This window comes from Amblyomma mixtum, chromosome 1 (genome assembly GCF_055824585.1).
Source record: "Amblyomma mixtum isolate Tamu chromosome 1, ASM5582458v1, whole genome shotgun sequence".
Lineage (NCBI taxonomy): Eukaryota > Metazoa > Arthropoda > Arachnida > Ixodida > Ixodidae > Amblyomma > Amblyomma mixtum.
In genome coordinates this window covers 5,299,276-5,322,382 of record NC_143012.1, presented here as the reverse complement: position 1 = coordinate 5,322,382, position 23,107 = coordinate 5,299,276, and the positions used below count along the sequence as shown (strand labels likewise).

The 23,107-nt window shown below is 47.7% G+C and overlaps 1 protein-coding gene across 5 annotated transcripts in view; it reads right to left on the bottom strand.

Annotated features, from left to right (window-relative positions):
* The window catches only part of GABA-B-R2 (gamma-aminobutyric acid type B receptor subunit 2), a 327,602-nt gene that overhangs the window by 11,046 nt on the left and 293,449 nt on the right, over positions 1-23,107 (bottom strand). For 3 of the 5 annotated variants that reach the window (XM_089580255.1, XM_089580488.1, XM_089580333.1), the window contains exons 14-15: positions 3,037-3,147; positions 230-463 (exon numbers count right to left, since the gene is read on the bottom strand). In XM_089580255.1, coding sequence (XP_089436381.1) covers positions 230-463; positions 3,037-3,147 — 345 coding nt within the window. The remainder of the gene's footprint in view (positions 1-229; positions 464-3,036; positions 3,148-23,107) is intronic. The other 2 variants (XM_089580415.1, XM_089580558.1) reach the window with 1 other exon arrangement.

Sequence of the window (23,107 nt, the reverse complement as noted above, 5' to 3'; positions counted from 1 at the left end):
GGGCCTATAAAAGAAGTAACGGAAGTTCTGCCAGTGGCGAAGTAGTAGATGAGTTTGGTGTGCGCGGGGAGGTGGGCGGGCAAGGCAGAGTGAGTGAGCGAGTGAGATGCAAGTGGCAGGCGGGTTCTGTGCCGAGTGGTGGTGAGTGAGACACGGACGGTGAGACACGGACAGAGAGAGAGAGAGAGAAGGGAGCCACATGTAGAGCGTTGTGTCAAAATGGGCTCACCAGTCTCACCTTGGGTACAAACACGAGGCAGAGCGTGGTGGTGGAGCAGAAGATGATGAACACGGAGATGATGATGAACGCCGCGTCCTGCTGGTCGCGCAGCACGAACGAGATGGCCGCGCCGATGGTGCACATGATGACCACGTTGTACACGCTCATGCCCACGTACTTGGAGTCGTTCAGCGCCGGTATGCTCACGTGGCGAGTCTCCCACGCCAGGAAGCAACCGAACGCCTGAAAATCACGAGGGGAGGCAGGGGAGTGGGGAGAGCAGTTATTGATGAATTCCGGCTTTCCCTTAAATCCTGAAAGGCTTAATCTTAGGCCTCTTGAATTAAATCGTGAAGTACAGTGTTCTAAATCCAGAGAACACGTCCACTGGGCGGCTGCCGAGAGGACGTGGTTCCTGTAATCGGAGCACTGCCATTATATGCCTCTCGTACCTCTCTCAGTTGATGTACTACCGACTGTTTTACACCCTGTCTTGAAAGCCTCATCGGCGGCGGTCTTGCTTTCCGATGTTACTGGGGATAGAGGGCAGTAAGAAGACGCAGTTACTGGAGTATACTCACATCAATAATAAAGGCGGTGGATAATTTCATTAAACTTCTGTGCACTCTTTTATTAACTAATTATACTAAAATCTGAAGGTGCCGCTGCAGTGCTGTACACTGGACTGTGAAAGAATTGTAATTTCAAAACTGGTATGGTCGAGTAAAGTCCCAAGGCTCCAGCACGCGGTCGTCAAAATAAGAAAAAAAAAACACGCGGCTTCTACGTCGACCTTTAACGGTGAGAATGTCTGTGTTTTCTACTAAAGCCCTTGCAAGCTTCTGTGGAATGTATCTGGAGTGACGCTTCGGTGCCCACAAACGCCGGTCAGCAACTGCGCGTATCGGTAGCAACGAGAAAGCTCTTGTGTACGCCGTGAGTCCTAGTGTACTACTTGGCCTTATCGTAGTGCGCCATGAATGGCCGGAACAAGGAAAAGAGGAAAAGCGCGCATTCACGCAAGACGGAGCTGTCACCCCCGTGCCGCCGTCCCCTTTGTGCGCATTTGCATCGGCGTGTCCTCTTTCGCTTGTTTGGTGAGAAACAGCCCCATGAATTTTGATTTTCCGAGAGCTGCGTCTCATCCGCTAGTGCGTTTTCCGTGTTGAGCTTCCTAAGACGTCGACGTTTTCCCGTTTACACTAAATTAAAATTCACAGGCGGTCATTGCGATTGATGCGGCATCAACCCCAGCAGTGAGGCTACGGTTGCGTGATGCCTCATCGGTGGGCTTTCTTCGCTCCTCTTCACTGTTCACCTCGCACGCCTTTCCTCCTCTCCACTTGGCAGTAAAAGATGCAAAGGGCAACTGAGGTCGGCAGGGAAAGCCGCTGGCACCATGAGCTAAGCTCTCGTTAACGTATGAACTGGAAAACCCTGCTCTCTATGCTAAAAAATAATGCGTTAAATTATCCAGGCACCTGATGGCAGACCGAAAAACGAACAGGTGCTGCTCGCTGCTGCAGCTGATGTCGGTCTCTTTTGACTTCAGGCACCGAAGGGTACGCTGTATTCAGAAATTCTCACACGCCATTTTCACCAGTTCACGGACTATCGTCAAAATACCCAGCCGTGGGGAGCCAAGAGCATTGCAATCTATGGCGCAAAGAAAGTTAGAAATAGTTTTCGTAACACCGCGGTGGCTTTGTACAATGAAATCGACTATCGTTCTCACTTTCTAATGTCTTGAGGTGCTGCAAAGACTACTAGAGCTGCACAACACAGCCAGGCTAATAGTACGCTTGCAAAAAGGTCCCGGGACTTTTGGAAAGCCCCGTGCCAACAATGCGAGCAGATTGGCGGAAACCGTGAGGCCAGCAGAGAAACAGCATAGTCTGTAGACATTGAACTGCCAAAAATAGTAAGACTGTCGTTCATGAATTTGATTCAGTATAGAACATTTAAATACGAATAGTCAAAAAGCAACAGATTTCCTTGCGGTCAATACCTTAATATACACTAAAGAAATTTATTCTATTACGGACGTGAGTCTGTAGACCGCGTATGCATAGAAATAGCTTTTCTACCAATTTAAGGCGACAGAAGATATACAGTTCGTTTTAACGAAATGCGAAGCATCTTGATGATAGCAAGAAAGCTTCCGCTATACAGTCCGCACTTGGCGTTTATTTTGCGCTGCTGAATTTTTGCTTAATTTTTTTGCTCAATTATTCGTACCCTATACAAAGCGGGCAATCCTCCCATAAAAATACACGTGCACACAGACTGCTAGTATACCAGAACGTTGTAATGAATAAGCGTTGAGAATTTCTTGCAACATTGGGCGATAGTGATCAAAAATACTATAAGAGTCCGGACCTATACGCAGTAAAAAAAGCGCTAGATTTCCCGTTTTAAGCATATATAGTCCGGTGACTGCATATCGGAAATAGCGGTATATAAGAAGTCTACCGGAACCATGTACAGTCTTTGTCAAAAGTAACCAGGCTCCATGGTTTGCTTCTCATTCGTATAGCAGAGCCGTCACGGCTTCCCCAAAAGATTGAAAAGTTCTTTGAAGGTGAGGACAGGGCTTCTTATTACCGTACAGAGATTTACAGCATGAGAGCTTACATAATAGCTTTAATATACGACTGAGAAGCAAACCGTGTAGCCTGGTTACTTTTGGCAAAGACTGCACGTGGGCCATTTTATAAGAGCATCCGCTGCATGCGAAGACGTCGCGAACGAAATACTCTAAGTCAAGAAAGAGGAGACATAGCAATTTGTGCGTTTCTCTAAAGCTGTGGGCCTACCATGAGCAGTCCCTTGTAGGCGTATATTGAGCCCAGAAAGATGGTCATCTTGTGGCTCTGGCAGTACTCCATCTCTGGAATCACCGACACGTCCTCGTTGCCCTGCGACGCCTGGGAGGACAGAGAGAGAGCGAGTCAGCCGGGAGAATGGCACAGCTGGGCATCAGGGGTGTAAGGAAATAATTAAGAGCAGCCTTAGCAATTTGCCAGACAAATCCCCACTCAGCACATTCCATCAACCCGATATTGGTAATCCGCTGGCGCTCCCAGCACCTACGCTGACCCGTTCTTGCCAGTACGTCACCAATAAAGGCGCTGCCATTCCAGTACATATCTAGCACTGGCCCTGTCTTGCCCTCGATTTCCCGACATTGACAGCACAGTGGCAGACATCGGTCGACGGTGGACCGCCAGCATGATGGTTAACCAACATTGCCTGCATCCTGGCATATGCTGGCGAATATTTCTCATGCAGCTGTGATGGCATGCCAGCATTGAATAGCATGGCCTGCTAGCATCAGGCATATATTGGTATTAGTTGGTCCATATTGCCCTGGCAGTTGGGCTGGGTTCCCAATAATGCATACAGACTGGGCTGCGCTGCTCAGTATTGTCCCACCGCTTCCAATGTGTAGCAACTGTAGCACTCATCTTGTCTTACATTGGTAATACTCTCTGACCAGTATTGATCGCTTTACAGAAATATGTATATCCTGGTATATGCTGCACAATATCGCCCTCCCTGTTGCGATAGATTGCCAAGCTTGTATACATCTCGGTATACATTATGTATACTCGGTATACAATATGGTCGAGCGAATCTAAATAACGTGTTAATAATATATGCATCCTGACATATGAAACACGATGCACATCAAAGGCTTCGCTGGTCGATATTGTCCCGCCACTCGCGACGGGTGGCCAATTTTCATGAATCATGACATACGTTGGTTACTACTTTTCTGGTTTGTCTACGTTGTATAAACCTCGGTGTATATTGGTCAGTGGATAGTTAATGTTGGGTACATCTCGGCATGCACTGTCGAATATTGTCCCGCTATTTGGGATGACAACGCACTACGACAATGGCTTGCACTGGTCGATACTGCCCAGTCGGTCCGAATGATATCCGGACATTGTATAATTGTGGCATATGCCGGCCAATGTTGCCCAGCTGGTTAGGATGGCTGAAGAGCCCTTGATTATGCTAGGGCATAGTCTGGCCTGACATTGGAAGCGTGTTGGCGATTCTTGGTCCTACGGTAGCCTGTCCTCGCCAATGCGTAACCAATAGTGGGGACCTCAGTGAGAACATGTCCACCAATGGTCCGGTCATGACCTTTATTCCCATCGTTGGCATACACCAATTAACAACATTTAACGAAGGCCAGGGAAGTACAATGACCCGTCAAGAATACCTACAACTTGGCAAACGCTTGCGAATATTGTCCGGTCAGTTGCAATGGCTAGCCAGAGAGGCATAGATCATGACATACGTTGGTCAATGTTGTCATGCCAGTTTTTATGCCGCATGAACACCTGAGATATCCTGGTATAAACTGGTCAATATTCATGATGAAGTTTAGCGCCAAAAACGAGGACAAAGTAGGAGTGAAGACACAACACGAGCGCTTTTTCGCAACTAAAACTTTAATGGAAGAACACATAACATATATACCCATCTCGTGAAGTAAATCAAAAAAGAAGAAACATACATGATATGGTCAAGATAAACCTTAGAGGGCGATACATCTGAAGAGTGCTGAGGGTGCAAAAGGTACATAAAGGGTGCACAAACAGGAAACTTCATGGTCACAATCACAATCCCGAAGGCGAAACCAAAATACCAAAAAAACCAAAAAAGGGGGGAAAGGAAAAGATATTAATTCCACGTGTGATCCAGGTATGCCAGCTCTTTTTCTGTTAAAGAAATGGACGGTGCGCTTATGCATGAATTTCCCTGTCGCGAAATATAAAAAGCCTCGGTAATTTCGCGCTGGAGGCGTTCTCTATGATGTGACAGAATTTCAGCCTGCGCATAAAGTGGATTGCATTTTTTCTTGCACACTGGGCCACATTCCGCCACACAATCCGGCTTGCACTCCTTACATTCTTGGCAATGGTCAACCAAATGCGAGGACTTCGACCCAGAGAGCGATTTCTCGTGTTCTTTTAGCCGCACGTTTACACAACGCCCTGTCTGACCTATGTAGCTCTTGCCACAGGAGACGGGCAGCTAAACGTGCGGCTAAAAGAACACGAGAAATCGCTCTCTGGGTCGAAGTCCTCGCATTTGGTTGACCATTGCCAAGAATATAAGGAGTGCAAGCCGGATTGTGTGGCGGAATGTGGCCCAGTGTGCAAGAAAAAATGCAATCCACTTTATGCGCAGGCTGAAATTCTGTCACATCATAGAGAACGCCTCCAGCGCGAAATTACCGAGGCTTTTTATATTTCGCGACAGGGAAATTCATGCATAAGCGCACCGTCCATTTCTTTAACAGAAAAAGAGCTGGCATACCTGGATCACACGTGGAATTAATATCTTTTCCTTTCCCCCCTTTTTTGGTTTTTTTGGTATTTTGGTTTCGCCTTCGTGATTGTGATTGTGACCATGAAGTTTCCTGTTTTTGCACCCTTTATGTACCTTTTGCACCCTCAGCACTCTTCAGATGTATCGCCCTCTAAGGTTTATCTTGACCATATCATGTATGTTTCTTCTTTTTTGATTTACTTCACGAGATGGGTATATATGTTATGTGTTCTTCCATTAAAGTTTTAGTTGCGAAAAAGCGCTCGTGTTGTGTCTTCACTCCTACTTTGTCCTCGTTTTTGGCGCTAAACTTCATCATGAATAAGATTCAACTCGCCCAACTTTCCACCTTACTACTGGTCAATATTGCCTTGGCAGCTAAGATGGCTTTCCAACGATGTATACACACTGAGCCGCGCTGTTAAATATTGCCTCTCTGGTGGGCTGCTGTGTGTTGCCAGTGCAGCGCTCATCTTGGGATGCACTGGTCAACATTGTCTCACCAGTAACAATAGCTCAGAAGGAATGTGTAAATCCTGGCATATGTTGTTCAACGTTGTCCTGCATGTTGCACTGTGCCGCCAAAATTGCATTCGTCTCGGCATACGCTGGTCAGTATTATTGTCGAACCAATTCTCATTGGTGGAACAATAGATTTGCTTAGGCCGCAGTGCCCAGAAAGCGAAAAAAAAAACAGATATAAATGCACACATGGAAATACACCTTTCAGTTTTGTTGATAAAGCGGTGAGAGGCACGCGCAGTGCGAGCTCATAAAGTAAAGAGCGCCGAGCATGGCTGGGCGGTTTGGCATGGGTGTGCGAGCCGGACGCGTTATAAGCATGTGCTCGGATGTACATTAAACTTGATGGTTTACTCATTTTCAGTGCATCTAACTACAAAATGTTGCATATGCGAAGTAATACCATAGAAAATGATTGCCAAAATGAAACATTCGTCAAAGATGGATTTGGCGCTGCAACGTGCAGAATTCATAATGAGCACAGAATGTTGCGGAACGAACAATGGGACTGCTAATGAGTGTGCCTGGATGCTTACGATGAACAACCAGCGGGTAAGCTTGGGTGGGAAATATTTGGTAGCCAGTGAGTGTGGCTCGATGCCTGTAGCGAGAACCAGTAGTGGATTAGCTTGAGTGCGCAATATTGGGTACCAGTGAGTGTGGCTGGACGCCTGTGATAAACAACCAATGGATAAACTTCGGCACGATATATTGACTAGCAGGCGGGTTAAGCCGGCTGCCTGTGATGGATAGCCAGTGAGGAATCTTGGATGACTAATATTGAATAACCATGGAATGCCAGTGAAGCCATTAGATAAGCTTGTGTGCCATTACTGGCTGCTGATTGGAAAGCCAATGTAGTGCATTGGCTCAAAACACTTGACAGGGTAGCGCCCCCCAGTCAGACGTCATTCGAGGTCTTTACTGGAGCCAGTTTTCCCGGGTATTCAACCAGCTCCGGGGCCATTACTGGCGTGCTGCTTTGGTACATCTCACACTGATGCAGTGAACTTAGTTCCTATCAGGGCGTGCTTATAGAAAGAAAGGTGCTCAGAGAAAGGTGCTCGTTGCACATAACGCAAGCGTTGCCAAATGTGAAAGCACTGTTTTTTTATTATTATTTGCTCTTTATTTTTATTTTTCTGTTTCTTTCTAATGGCATACGCACTCAGTCGTAATGTAATGGCATACAGTCGTAATGTAACATATATACTAGGTTCGCCTTTGTTTGCCAAGAATCAACGCAGCTTTGTGGCCTATGGTTTGCGGCCTGGCTTCGCAACCCATAGTTTTGAGTTGAATTCTTCGAAGCTTAGGGAAAAAAATTATTTGTTTTTATATCACGCTGACGGCATTTGGGATTTTTGGGACCACTGATGCTGGTCAGCGCCCACGCCTGGTTTCGTTACCGAGGGGCCGTATGATGCTTTCGAATTAAAAGCGTTCAACAGTGTCTTTAAATTATTTCCAACTGGAGCAGGCAGGGGCTTATTATTTTTATTTTCTTTTGGTTGCCCCAACCTATCGATTGTATTCCCAAACCACTAAGCAGTAGATGACACAGCTTCGATGATTCCGTTATCTCCTCACACTCTCCCTATTGCAGCAGTGTTACGTAAATCAGTGCCACGCATACGATGGCGCGTCAGCGACGATGCCGAAAGGGGCGCTCGTTGCATTTAGCAACAGCGTTCCTAAAGAGCGGTTAACAGCGTTGCCAAACCGCCAAGCAACAGACGATATAAGCTTCGGCGATTTCTCGATCCCTCGACACTCTGGACGCCACTTTAACTCGTGTCTAGAACAGGCTTCTCGGCTCTGCGACTCGGGGCTTTCAATTAATGCCTCGGACGTTATTGATCGGCGACAGAAGCTTTTCTCCCCGAGAAGCGAACGAAATAAAAGAAGGAAAAGAGGAAAGTCTTGGGAGTGTAGGGAGACTGCCGAGGAGGCCTCGTGGGAAAATTGCTAAGCGCCCGGACTTCGCGGGCGTGTTTTCAAACCAAAGGGGAAAAGAAGGGGGGGCAGCCGCGAGCTGCTTGACGCAATCAATCAGCCTTTTGCAGCACGTGCTTGTACTGTTTGCTTGGGCAGCGCACTGTACTGCGACTTCCCTCCTCCCTTTTCTCCTTTCCCTTTTCCCCATTTTCGCACTTTTCGCTTATTTCCTCACTCCAGAAAGTTTTGCGAGGCAATCCGTCACGCTAAGGATGCCGCAAAGAGAATTCCGAAATATGGTAATGCGGACACGTTCGGCGCTCGACTGGGTGTTTAGAATTGCTTCTGCATCGAAACCTCTTAAAAAGAAAATACGATGGAAGTGGGAAAGACGGTGGGAGAGAGATAAAGCCATTCGTGGTCGCTTTTGTTTCGACCAATGTGTTGTGGAATTGGCCAAGCCCTAAGTATAGTTAGCAACCGGTCTGTTTCGAATTTGGGCAGTTTAATACAACGCCATATTGATGGCGGATAAGAGCATTTGTTGTTCATTGCTTCTTTTTGCTTCCTCTTGTTTCGTAAACGGAGGCTCGTTTGTTGTGAGGTGCTTTTTCCAGTTGAATGAGTCGTTGTTTTGTGCAGCGACGAAAGATTTCGAGAGCTTATAACGTGCAAATACGCTCATTCCTGCAAATAGCGCAGTTTTTGAACTCGCTGTTTTCGTACCTGTGCAAGCGGCATGCATTTGTCAGAGACGGTCGTCTTCAAAGAGTTCGGCATTTGATGTTACTGGAAGCATTTGGTACAGGACTGCCGAAAAAATATGGCTTTTGCTTACGCGTAACTTACGAATGAAGGAGCCTATATAGTACTTTAAAGTAGGACACTTTTAGAATTACAAGCGAATGCGATTAACATCAGAAGTATCAGCCGACTGACTTGTTTCGTGAATGTTATTAAACGCACAGCCTTTGTGAAAAATGTAGCTATCACCTTGTTTGCTTCTGGCCTGCAGTGCGACTCGCTTGCCTCTTCATCAGTGAAAAATCTCCCGAGCGAGTCGGAACTATATCCCCCACCTCTCCATCGAGGCGCCCTTGTACACCAAACGCTTCTGGTGGTTTAAGGCGCCCACGAAATACATTCTTTACAGAGGTAACTCAGCTTACCGCACAGTTTTCTATTTTATTTTAAAGGCTTTAAAAGCGTACGTTGTTGGGCTAGTCGGTCAATCATGGTGAATACAAGGGGGGTACTGCGCACAAAAAGACAAGGACAAGAAGATTGTGTTATGTTATCTTCTTGTCCTTGTCTTTTTGTGCGCAGTACCCCCCTTGTATTTTAAAGGCAGTCAGCTATATTTACAAGTATAGTGTTTGTCAATTTATGTGTTTGTCTACAATGGTCAACCTACGCTATTTCCGACGAGGGCAAATACGGGTTGGTTGGTGCATTCTCCATCAAAAACTGCGCTATTTCAACAGAGTAATTCCACACTGGTAGTCGTCATGGATGCTGTTTTTTTTTTGTTTCAAGCACAAAGCGTTGAACGGTTTGTTCTTTATTATTCCAATTCTGGATGAGCTGCCAAACCGGCAAGTTAAGCAGAAATTTAAAATAGTTGATGGCAGTATGTGAGACTTAGTTAGCATCTCTAAGTTATGATCATGAAAGAGACCATTGCGCAGAACTCCTGATTAAATTCAACTGCCAGGTGATTCTTCAACATCCCCTGGCAGCGCCCATTGCACGGTGGCTTTCACATTTGGCCTTCGTCTAAATGTGAACGCTGTGGTTGGGATTCGTGCTTGGGCTCTTCAACTTATAAAACCGAAGCCAGTGAGCTGCCGCGGCCGATTTGTATGTTGAATGAAGGCTCAGACATGCAAATGCAGTAATCCATTTAGAAAATCCGCATTTATAGCGGTTCTCTCCGCTAAAACGTCCGTCTCGGCAACCCTACGGGTGTCTGGGTGCCCTGCCGGTAACCACCACGGTCTGCTATATTCGGAATCTGCTCTAGGCAGCGCATCGGTGTGCCAAGCAAGCGCTCCCTGGGTGCTGCTGCGTTTGCACAGCAGCTTCGCGCGTTGGCCCAGGTGGCCGCTGGAGCCGATCCATCGATCGTCGCATGCAAACACGTCCCAGGCTCATTCATTCAGCGCGAGCCCTCGGGGCGCGTCGATCCGCTGCAGACGGACACACACAGTGCACTTGAAGCGAGCACGAGGAAAGAAAACTCGGCTACGAAGATCACACGATACCGAAGGCCTCGCAGAGGTAGAATATAGACGAAAACCTGGTAAAAAATGAAATGGATGAGAAAGACGGTCGCCTGTCGGCGTAAAAAAAAAGAAAGAAAAGAATGCGCTCCTTTGAGGAAAATGTAGCTCCTCGAATGCGGAAACAACGAAAGGCGACAAAGCCGAGTCCTGGACAGCCTTGAGCGTTATTAAGAAATAAGAATCATCATCACCTCTATCCCTGGTATCCATTATGGCGGTTATATCGTTATCGTAGTTATATCTTGTCATAATCACATCTCATTCAGCAAAGTAATCGGAGCCCATACACAGTTATAGGCTCATTAATTAATCGCTCCGCACCTAATGAAACTCCGCACGTATTCGTAATCATAATTCCAAACCTTGGCAAAGTATTCGTCCAATCATCTGCAGTTATGTTTCGTAGCCAACAGCCTTCTCCAATGACAATTTCTATTCTCATCGTTCCTGTTGATAGTCTGCCGTCTGCCGCCCTCGAACACGTTTCTATTTCGTTACTGTTCGCGTCGTCACTCTAAAGGACGACCAGTTCTCTGAAAATTAGGGGCGCAACGTCCCGAAGCGACATGTGGCCTATGAGCAGGGCCGTTCCTTTTCGGGTTTTATTGCTTCCAGGATTGTGGGAGTAAAGATCGGGTGATATTTTTTAGTTCAAATTCAGATACAAAATGGGTTATGCAGGAAAAATTTCCAGAATACAGGTTTTCTTTCTCGGGTTATTTTTTGGCCTCGAAAGACAATTTACTCCGAGCGCACGTTTTTGTGCGGGACACAAAATGCCCCATTTTTTGCTGATAATTTCGCAACCAACATGCAAATGACAGGTATCTCAGAAAAAGAAACTGCTCACCGAACAAGATTTTTTTCTCAATCGTTGCAAATACTTTGCCGCGAATACTGTCTGCCTCCTATGCACTTCGTGTGCGTGCAGGACCTGCCTTACTTGAACGCTACGAAAATAGTGATCACACAGAGGGTATTTTAAAGGGGCAAGAGCCCCCGAGCAGGATGTCGTTATCGGGGATGTCGCTTTATACATGACGCCGAATACACCCCTGGTGAGTAGCCGTGTTGTGGGCTCTGTCTTCTAAAAGTTACTATTCGAACATATCCGCAAGTTGAGCCATGCCATGAATAACGATCGTTGAAGGAAGTTTAAGATCGCCAGTTGCACAATGGAATAAGCACAAAATATTCATTATATTCGTGCGGTGTCTTCAACTTTGCTAAGGAAAACGTACGCTCCTTATTTCCTTTCATATATGCGAATATATTACCGAGCAACTCATTGCCTTTCCCTTCTTTCTTCTTCAGACAAAGAATTTTCGTGGTGAAACCGGGATTAACCAGATTAAAAAAAAAAAAAACGGATGCGGAGTGCAAGGGTCTGGTAAGATCGGGTTTTACCGGAAAATGAAAGGCTCTAGCTATGAGGTACGATGTAATTGAGGGTTCCGGATTAACTTAGACCAGACGGGGTTTTTTACCGTGCGCTGAAATCGCACAGCGGGCTGCCTTTTTTGCATTTCGCCTCCATCGAAATGCGGCCGCCGCGACCCAGATCGAACCCGCGACCTTGACATCAGCAGCCGAATCTCGAAGCGACCCAGCCGTATAGGTGAGTCGAACAGGTCTCTGTTCTTCCCGTAACCTGTGTTGCCTAAGCCCAGTTTTCACATTTAATTTCATTTCGTGAGACTAATATGATCATAAGTGGGCAGTTACATTCTGTCAAAAGGTGCCACTCCACATACATCGATAAAATGAGTGCCCATCACTTTGCCCTCCCGATTTGTCCTCGTGCCGTACTTAACTTCCTGCGAAGTTCATATTGGAAGGTACAGCGCAAAACAAAACGCAAGAAGTACAGAAAGAGGACGTCTTCTGTCTCTTCCAATATGAACCGTTACCAACTTGTCCAACTGTCGACTCTTCTTCCTTTCAGGTCTTTCTTCAGACCGAAACAATACAATGGTTCATTTCTATTTGGGCGCATTCTTATTTCAGTTCCCGATTTGCAATTGTCTAAAACGAACTTGAGCCTCGCTATCTTCAGGATCGGTCATTTGGCGCCGCGGATGGTAAGAACAGGACAGCTTGAAAGGAATAGTTACAGTATAGGAGCCCTAATACAATTTCCTCTATGAATACACCAAGGACAGGGTTAATTGAAGAGATATGGAAGAGACCTTTGTCCTGCAGTGGGCGTAGTCAGGCTGATGATGATGAAGATGATGAATCCAATTTCTGTCTGTCTTGATTCTGTCTGTCTGTCTTCGTCAATGGCTCATGCAAACGGCGTTGGTTACTACGTGAGGCAGATAAAAACGCCCATTGGAATACGGGTAAAATAATATTTGCATTACACCGGCTTTGGTTTCCCTAATCGGTCAGTATAACACCGGCCCCTGTCTATGGCGATGAATACTTGTGCGCAGGATGGTTCCCGAATTCATCCCTCTTCCTTTTCCGCTCCGCTTCCCTGACAGCTCACGGAAGCTGCACGACGACGCGGGAATTGTTATAGTGGGATGGAGCGGAGAACCGAGGTAAAAAACTATGGGGAGAGTGAAAAGTGATGGCGGTGTATGTCACATACGTCGCAGCTTCTGTTGCAACTTCTGTGCTGGTTTACGTAAGTTCCTTTGCAGCCTCCGCGGTGGCTCAGTGGTTATGGAGCTCGGCTGCTGGACCGAAAGTCGTTTGTTCGATCCCGGCCGCGGTGGTCGAATTTAGATGGAGGCGAAATTCTACAGGCCCGTGGACTGTGCGATGTCAATGCATGGTAAAGAACCGCAGGTCGTCGAAATTTCCGGAGCCCTGCACTACGGCGTCCTTCATAGCCTGAGCAGCTTTGGGAAGTTAAACATCCATAAACTAAACTGAGTTTCTTTGCATTTGCGGCCCATCAACTGCCACATTCGGACTGATAGCTGCAGTAGCTCACAACCCAGCTGGTAGGTTGTGACGGCGTCACAAGGTCACCTGACTTCTCTCGACCAATCATTAACTTAATTGCCACCTGCTACGGTGAGGAGGTTGCGCACAAGACGGTGGTAAGGTTGCCACCTGCCACACAGGATTATAGTGATGACGTCACAAGGTCGCGTGACCTCTCTCGACCAATCGTGACACTGGACATCAGCGAGGTTTTGGTGTGACGACAACTCTAATGCTATTGCATTAACATAGGGTCTATTTCTACTCTATTTCGAGCCTCATTAAGCCTCTTCAGTGGCTCGGGTAAAGCCTCGCCTCCACCAGTCCTTCGGGGGGGGGGGGGGGGGGGGGGGGGGGGGGGGGGGGGGGGGGGGGGGTTCGATCAGTCGATGGCCGAATAGAACGGCGTGGCGAATTATTTTTTTTGATGTTACGCAATAGCGTATACAGCTCGTTCGATCGAAAAGCCGTCGGCGTCGTAGTTGTAGTTTTTTTTTATAGAGGCTGTAGAAGTCCTCTCAGTTAATTCCTTTTTCATATCTCGTATCGCGGGAGTGTGCTGTCTTTCTGCTGCTGGCTTGAGCACTCCTGGCTTCATTTAGTTACTGAGGTTAGAGGCTGTCTTAGCGGGTGCGAAGGAAATGGTGAAGCCCAATCATTCGAGCGAAAAGTCCGGTCTTCTGTAAAAAGGCGTATGGTGCACACAGTAAAGAAATACGTGGCAAGCAAGGAAAAGGCAAATAACTTTACGCACACACTAACACACATGCACACGCAATTTCAGGGTTCTGGGTCTTTAACTCTGGGTGCAGGTGTTGGTCGCACGGCTAAGTTTGCTTCGTGCCATGTTTGTTCGTGGCCCAAGAGACGGCTTGGGCTTTACACAACTGCGTGTCCTCTGGGGGAATTCCGGAACGAGCCAACGATATGCGAGAGCCCTTGCGCTAAATGCAATTAATGGCGTCCCACTTCTCCTATTCTACGTCGTTTTTCAGTTTTGTTTTGATCTGCTTTAGTTCGCGCGAATAGACTGGCATGCCGGCTTTTTTGCGAACGCGTTTGTTTCCCGTATTTGTTCACTCGAGGATCTCGCTGTGTGAGCCAGCAACTGCAAGAATGGCCGCGGGTCTCCAAACAAGAGCAAACCGTTGAGCAACGAAGGGTATTTTTTTTTTCTTTCCGGCTCACACTTAATCGAATCAGAGGCTGGTCTGCAAGAAAAACAAGCTGGGACGGCAGTCATAATTAATTCAAGCCCAGATTTTTTCTGTCAACCTCTTTCTGCGCAATTCCTACAAGGCCGGTAGTGACGTTGCGATAAAAGTGATTTTGTACCATTCAGTTAATGCGAAACGAGGCATCTATAGCCGGAAATAAATAAACGCTGATACAAGTGCTCCGAGAGTCGAAAAACCGAAATAAAATTGACGAGGTTCTATACATACGTTGGAGAAATCTGTACATCTGCTCAAGTCCTTTTTTCACGTCGGCAATTGAAACGACAACTAAGTAACGAAAGAAAATAGCAACTCCACGACTAACGACAGCGACTGTTATCGCTTTTCGAAAGAGATTCATCACGCAATGGGAGCGATGAGTTAAGCATGCAAGCATTTAAGGTCCCTACATTCATATTCTGTTGCTTGCCTTTGAACTGTCCCATTTACGAATCACTTGTTCCGTATAATAGTTGCTCCTGAGCCCACAACGCAAACCAACGTTTAAAAACTGGCAAGATGCAAGAGGGATAGATTACTACATGTCGTTAAAGAGAGATCTCAATGGTATGCACAAGCAGAAGCCTAGGTGTATACGCTGACTACCTTCTGCCCTCTTGGAAGCTATAGTAAAGCGCACCAACGTAGCAGCCCGCGTCAGGCTTTCTTAACTTTGAAATGCAAGCAAAGCAATAACAAAATTATTTTCCTTATCATGATCTAATTTGTCGAAGCGACAATTCATGTTATAAAAATAGATGCCGGTTTCTAAAGTGTGATTAAACCAGTATTCCCTTCATTTTTGGCTTCGCTTCAAAAGGTCGAACACTCAGCATCGTAAAAAGTGGTATGTAATAAAAGCAAAAAATACATGTCACAAACCAGTTGTAACGGTTATCACTCAGTAACCATGTTATAAAAAAATATAAAGCAGTATGTTGGGACGGTTCTGGTATCATATGTAATTCAGCATGCGTGCATAAAATACGAAACATCGGTGAGTGCCAAGGAGAAAAATGCATGCTGTAGAGAAAAGAAAGAACAATGCACAAAATAAAACTGAGCGACAAAATAGCGAGGCAGAACAAAAAGGAGTAAACTGCCCCAGCATGCGAGGAGAAAATGACGAGAAGAGAAAAAGCAGGCACGAAGGGAAACGAAAAAAGGACGGCCGAATTATCCGAGGGAGCATAGAAGGCACAGGCACGTGAATGTAGCAATCACCCGAGAATGTGCCGCTTACAAAACGCTTACGAGCGTTTCCGAGGATCGGTCACCCACACGGCCGTTGTCTCCGTGTGAGGCGCACGGAGCAAACAACCGGCAGCTCGAGCCAAAAGACAACAGGCGAAAAGGAAGAACTGCAGAAGGGCGCAAAGATAGAAAATAAAAATTTGCACGCGAATTTCGAACTTCGAACTCTGCTCTTTTTTTCCAGCCGCTTTGGCAAAGCATCCCCGCTCGCTCAGTCGCCGTCGTTTCGCTCTGCACAGTAGCAATTTCGTTCCGGCGCTGCAGTTGTTACAGGCTCGGTATCGCTTCGCAGCTCTCGCGTTCCGTCTTAGCACGCAGTTTGCTCCGTCTCAAAAAAAAAAAAAAAAAGGAAAAGGCCGGCAGGCGCAGCGCTTGGAGGTACAGGGTGCTTCTCCCTCTCCCACTGGCTGTGCGAAGCGATAAAGGGAAGAGAAAAACGGCTCGGTCTGCGACCGACACTCCGGGCCCTCGTTTATTTCGCTCTTCCCTCTCATCCTTACTCTCCCTCCTCCTCCTCTTTTTTCTTTGCTATCTCAGTCTGAGAGCGTAGTTATGTACGCCTTTTCTCCCTTGGCTTGCTTCTTCCTCTGGTGCCCTCCTTCAATTCTTTTGTGGACTTTGCCTCAGAGCTACCGTGCACTGAGGTGCAGGCTGACTGCTGTTGCAGCAGGGCCTAGCTTGGAGAGTGCGTGGCAGAGTGCGCACATGTCGACGTGAAGAACCTTGCGCTGAAATGCTCGCATGTGGATGGCCAAATGTTATTGCAAAGTAACTTATAAAGCAGGGATTATTGCATTATTACGTTCAAAAATACATGAGGCTTGTGATCCGGTAATTCACCTAATGTACACGGTGCAACAATTGGGCGCAAGCCTAATCTAAAATGATATCAATGGTATTAAAAAATAAAATGAATGGCTCTTGTTCTGAAAATCCTGTTCGAGCTTGGAGGCACTTGTCCAGTGTTGAAAGCTTTCGTGTAATTTTAGCTCTTAGTTTTATGCTTACCTGCGCATCAAGAACAGATATTTTAGCCGCTTGGTGACAGTCGAGTATGACAATCGCTTGCCGCGGAAGCGGTGCTGCTCTCAACTTTGTAACTCAGAATATAAGCTCCAACTATGACGCATGCACATGAAGCAGACGAATCAAGATCTGGGATATCATTGTTGCTGTCGATATTTTCTCTACATTTATTTCCCCTGTCTTGAAAGGCCCAACTCTGAGAACCACTTCTTTCTTATGCAGCAGTTACCCGCAAGCAGTCTTTCGCGATTAGGGAGTGCTTCTATCTTTAGCACAGCTCGTTGTCTGTTTCAAACGCACGGCTGCTGCTGCTGTTACGTTGCCACTAGCGACGCTTCATGACTGCTTTAGCCAAGCCTAGGCGGTGATGTGCTTTTACGCACTTCAAATATACCTCTAACCGGTGCTAAGAAGTAATACTATTCGTAACTATATGAGCACTACTAATAAGGTACTGCAATATACAGCTGTAATGTAATCTACTGGTATGCTACTAATAAGCGTACTAATAAAACAGTTATAATAATACTAATCTCAGCTTGCAGCTCCTTCAATTTCCGGTAAGGTAAAGAGGGAAGCCAGCAGCCGTTCGCGGCGCTGAATACGTTTTCGCGCTTAATGAACCAATCAGCGATGGTGCCGCCATCTCGCGGACGCTCTGCGCCCTCGTCAGCGCTGCAGCTAACTCACGAATGTCGGGTGCCGTACAGAGACACACGCGTTCACCGAACACGGGCGCGCGCAATCGCGAAGCGAACAAGTGGCGCGTGGATGATTGAGGGCTCAGTCGACTCGGCCCCGGCTTGGCTTGACTTGGCTCGGCTCTTCCCGCGAGAAGAAAAGAGCTGCAGCGAGAGACTCGGTTTGAGTCAGCAGAGGCGGCGGCGCCGTCTAATTGAAAAGTTGCGGCCGCTCCGCTTTCGCGCCCAGGTCCATCTCTCAGGCCGAAGCGAAGCGAGGGCTGTTCTCTTGGAAAAGGTCACGCGGAGGGTGCTTACAACACCCCCCCCCCCCCCCCAGCTTTTCTTTCTTTTTAGTGGGCGAGAACCTATAACTCGCTTATCTATAACGCACTGGCGAGAGCTCTCTTCATAACCCGTGGCTCAGCTGTCGGCTTTGAGGCTTCTCGGTTCCTTGCACGAAGCAACGACCGCTTCGATCATTCGCGAGAACAAGAACGGCGTTTTCAGACCGGGAAAAGCGTGAGTCTGGAAGTTATGTTGCTCAGATCGAGGCAAAATAAACATTATGCCTTAGAACAGTGAGAAAAAGCCTCCCCGGCGCTGATGGTTCTTATGCATTTTGTAAACAGCATTTCGCCTCCAAGACTTGCCTTTTATTTAGGACTCCAGAAAAAACTCCTTTGAAAAAATTACTACGTTCTTCCAGGACTGATTGTAACGGGAACACTTCCAGGAGGATTCCAAAGTGGATTCCAGTGTGAACAGTATGAGACGGCACTTTCCGGGTCTGAAATCCAAGTGTAATCTTGCTGAAAATGATCCACCGTTACAATTTCAGTGGAAGTATTCTCCGTGGAATCCGCTTCCGGGAAAAGACAAACTGAGCGGAAAAGGATCAAGGAAAACGTAACAAGCATATTCGAGGCAGACAGGCGATGACGAACACAGAGAAGTTAGTTGTGACCGCTATGACATTGCTGCAAATGACTGCTGTAACCAGAAGAAATTGGCCAATGGCCGGTAGTCGGTAAGTGGCCGGCCTTGGGTTGGTAGCCAACGAACTCGGCCGAATAAACTCGGGCCAGTGTCGGGCAACGGCTGGACAACTACTGTGTCGACTAGTGGTTGGCAAAAGAGAAACAACCAACCACTGGCAATAGTTGGCCGCCGACGCGCAAGCAAGCAAACAACGGTCGAAACCGGGCTACCGCTGGCCACCAGCCACGTCGGTTATATCTTGAGATAATTGTGCGCAATTAGGACGCATTATTTAAACTAAACGCTACATGTTATCTTGATCGTACGTATAACAACCAACAGAATTTCTTCAAATATAAGAAAGTATCGTCACGAACTAAAAGACGAGAAAGTGGGCAGTGAAAAACGAGTGAAAAATAAATGTGCACTAGGGATGTTGAAAACTAGGCAATTCGTGCATTGGCTCCACTAGATGCTTTGACATACCGCCTTCAGCCAAACTTAAAAGCACCTCGAGTGTTCTAGAGGTCACATACTCATTTCATTTTATTTGAGTTATTTTCGAGAGAATCAGGTAAGATGTACATGCATATACACATTAATTTTTTCCATCCGGTCTGGAGAGCCGAGCCAAAAGGCATTTAGTTCATCGTTTTAGTTCACTTCATTTAGTTCACCTGTTTATCCCTTTCGAAATGAACCTCATGCTTTTATTTGTTATGTATATTTTTACAAGTGGCGTAGCTAATTATGGGGAGGGGCGGAGGGGGTCAACTGGCCTGATAACCATTTTATACACGTAAACGACAGTTTTCTGCTTGTGGGCTGACTGTGACTTCCTGTGACTGCCTGTTGTTGTTGTTGCCACTGAAGGAAGGATGAAAAGGAAATCGCACGGGCCTGTCGACTGGCTCGAGCTGAGCCACAACCGCTGCCACGTGCAGATAAAGGAGAGCTCGAAGATATCAGATGAAAGAGTTAAAGAGAAAGCGCGCGTCAGAACAACAGCGTCCGCCGAAGCGAAGACGCTGTCTGTAACAGACTACAATCCCCGCCCCAATCCCTCCTACCCCTCTGTGACTGCCTTTACTGTCCTTGCCCGAAGTAAAAGAAACTTGCATCCCCGGTGCTCAGCGCCCTCGCCTCATTTTTATTTTCCAGTTCATCTTTCGGACAGACACAAATTGAACACGCACAAAAAAAAACAAAAAACAATTCATTAGTGAAGAACAGAGTAAAGAAAAAAATGACCTACACCTTTCCTTTCTGATGACTGTGTTTGCATTCTTCTTTGGCCGCTCACTTTGGTCCTTATTTTACCCTAACAGAAACAGTGGCCGCTTGATTCCAAGGCTGCATTCTGTAGAGCAGAATACTGTTTCGGAACAGAAGTTAATCACATGCGAAAAACTGTACCGGCTTCTCTTTTATGTAGACGCCGCTGTCTGGCCCCTAGCCGTCGGGTCAGATGACCTGCTAGCATCTTCAAGGACAGCTTTAATGAGACGTCTTCCGTAACCTAGCCAGCTGTGGCACTTTTTCGATCGCTCTTCGCGCATACTTGTCAGGTTTAAGCTTTGTCAACTCACTAAACTGAAGACTCGGAGCAAGCGAAGAGTACAGAGTTTGAGCTGAGCTTAGCGCCGGAGTTTGAAAGCAGCTTAAGGGTACAGTTTCTTGCAGGTTGGGTCAAATTTATCTGCCTAGACCGGCCCTGCTTACTCTCGAGAGTGCAGGCAAGCTTACGCGTTCCAGTGCAGGATAATAACTTAGAAAAAGATGAGCACGTAAATGATATTCAGGGGAAATGAACGGCAAATATTTATGTAGTTGTTCAGCAAAGCATGCAATTAATTGCCTCTGCCACGCTTCGGGAGTGCTGGCGCTCAGGTGCAATAGAGAAGCACATGCACGTTACCCCTATAAAACTCGAATTTGTTACAGCTGCTGCGAAGAAAATTTTAATGTGCTGTACGGGCAGCACCACACGAGTGACGACTTCAGAAGGGCTGAATTTACAAGTAAATAAATTCAAGAAGTAGAGAAATATTAACATTACATATAATTCACATTTTTATACACCATTATGTTTCATAACTATAAATAAATTGCCCTGATTGGGGCCACTGCGGCCTTGTCTCTAGCTGACAATGATTACTTTGTAAAGAGGAAGATGGGCATCGGTGGCAGCCGCACCACCAGCGCACGGCCCGAGATCCTTGGGTTGAGGACCAGAGCTCGGGCCGTCATTTTCGCTAGCTGTCCTTAGGCTGTTTCCCTGGAAATCCTTGGGTTGAGAACCGGAGCTCGAACCGCCATTTTCGCTAGCCGTCTTCAGGCTGTTTCCCTGGAAATCCTGTTACAGTTTGGTGGAGCTGTGCTGGGTACAGTCTTTGGCCTATGTGCTGGAGTTTCGCAGCAGAACTATGACGTCAACTACGCCCGCCGACGCAAGCGTCTTCTGCCCCTTTACCTACGACCGTCGTTTGCCCTGGCGTTCTCCGACAGTGGGACTCAGCCATCTTTAGCGGGTCCGATGACCACGACGTGGAGGATTGGCTTGCCTCCTACGAGCGGGTAAATGGCCACAACCGGCGGGACGACGCCATGAAGCCGAACAACGTGGTGGTTTACCTGTCGGACGTGGCCAGCCTATAGCACAGAAACCACGAAGCAGACTTTACCACCTGGCCGATCTTTCAACGCGCCTTTTCCGATATCTTTGGGCGCCCTGCAGCACGCAAGCTGCGCACCGAACAGCGCCTGCGAGTGATAGCCCAGTTGCAGGTTGAATTGTTCACTAGCTACATCGAGGATGTCATCAACCTCTGCACAAGGGTGGACTGGTCTATGTCCGAGGCGGACCGGATCAAGCACCTCCTGAAAGGCATCGAAGCTGAAGCATTCAAGATGCTTATCGCCCGGAACCCTACCATGGTTGCCGATGTATTTACCCTGTGTCAGAACTACGATGAGCGCCGCAAGCAGCGCATTTTGGTGCCATCACCTTCCGTGCAGCCTCACTAGCTTTCCAGCCTCACTGTGCCGACAACTCACAGCTCGCTGCTTGGCCAGGTCAAAAACTTAGTGCGTGAGGAGGTGGCTCGACAGCTGTCACTTCTTCATGGCGTTCAGGGACCTCCCTCCAACCTGGCTCCGACGCTCCAAACTGTGATTCGCGAGCAAGTGTCCGAAGCGCTACCACCTGTTCGTCCGCCGGCTATTGTTGCGGCACCGCTCACAGAAGCCGATGCCGTCCGAAGACAAAGGGCCGACGCGTTTGTCCCGTTCTATCATCCGACGCCACCGCCTGCCTTTCAGACCGGCCACCACCTGCTCGTGTCAATCCTTGGCGCACCCGTGACAACCTTCTCACTTGTTATGCATGTGGTGTCCCTGGTCACGTTGCGTGTCTCTTTCGCCGTCGTATTCTACCACCCGTGAATGACCCACCGAACCTACGTCTACACGGCACCACAGCCCCCACAGCCACCGCCACGTCCGTCATCTGCCGAACAGCTTGATGTATCCGGTCGCCGTCCGTATGTTCGCCGCCATTTGCCATCCCTGCGGCACCACTAGTTTTCGCCACTGCCCCTTACGCCCCAGGCAAACTAGTTGCCGTAGTTCTCGAGGCAAGAAGTGTGTATTCGGCGGCAGGTTTAAGGTCTCGTTTGTCCCCAGCCAATGTCCTTGACGTTTCTGTGGAGGGCCTCACCGCTTTGGCCCTTGTCGATACTGGCGAACCTGTTTACATAATGAATGAGAAACTGTGCCGCAAACTTCGCAAAGTGATGACGCCGCTATCCAGATTTTCGCTTCATACAGCTAATGCGCAGCGAGTCTTGCCTTTGGCCGCCTGCACTGCCAGATTCATCATAATTCACGGTTTTTTATATACTGTCGAGTTCGTCGTTCTCTCATAGTGCTCGCATGACATTATTTTAGGTTGAGGCTTTCTCTCCCAAAATGAGGCCCTCATAGACTGCGCTTGTGCTGAGCTCGAACTTCTTCCGAGCAGTGCTGCCTCGCCTGATACATCATCTTCGTGGAGGAAACTGTCTGTGGCTGCCGACATCGAGATTCCACCATGCTCATCCGTTTCCGTCCCTGTGTCCTGATTCACTAAATCTGACGGCGCCGTCGTCTTTGCACTATCCGACGTTTTCATCTCTCGTCATCGTCTGCCTCTGCCATTCGCTGTGCTCACTGTTCACAACGGCTGCAGCCTCATCCCGATCTCGAACCCTTTTCTGAGCCCCTGCATATTTCTCCGCGGCGAATGCCTCGGCCTTATTCAGCTCGTCGACTCTTTGCTCGAACCCGATCGTTGCGCGGAATGATAATATCTTCTTACTCATTCTTTTACTCTGCCCGCATCTCCCGCTTCGGCCGCAGACGACGCCTTTGCTAATTCCGACGACGCCAGTCTTGCCACATCATAATGCGCCCGACTTCTTCACCTACTGGACACGTTTCGCTCTTCTTTCGACGCAGCTCAAACCGACTGGGTCGCACGGCTACCGTGACCCACGAGATCGACACCGGAGTCCACTTGCCGCTTCGTCAACGCCCGTACCGCGCTTCGGCAGCCGAAAGCCAGATTACCAACACTCAGGTAGACGACATGCTTGAACGAGGCGTAATTCAACCATCCAGTAGTCCGTGGGCTTCTCCTGTCGTTCTAGTGAAGAA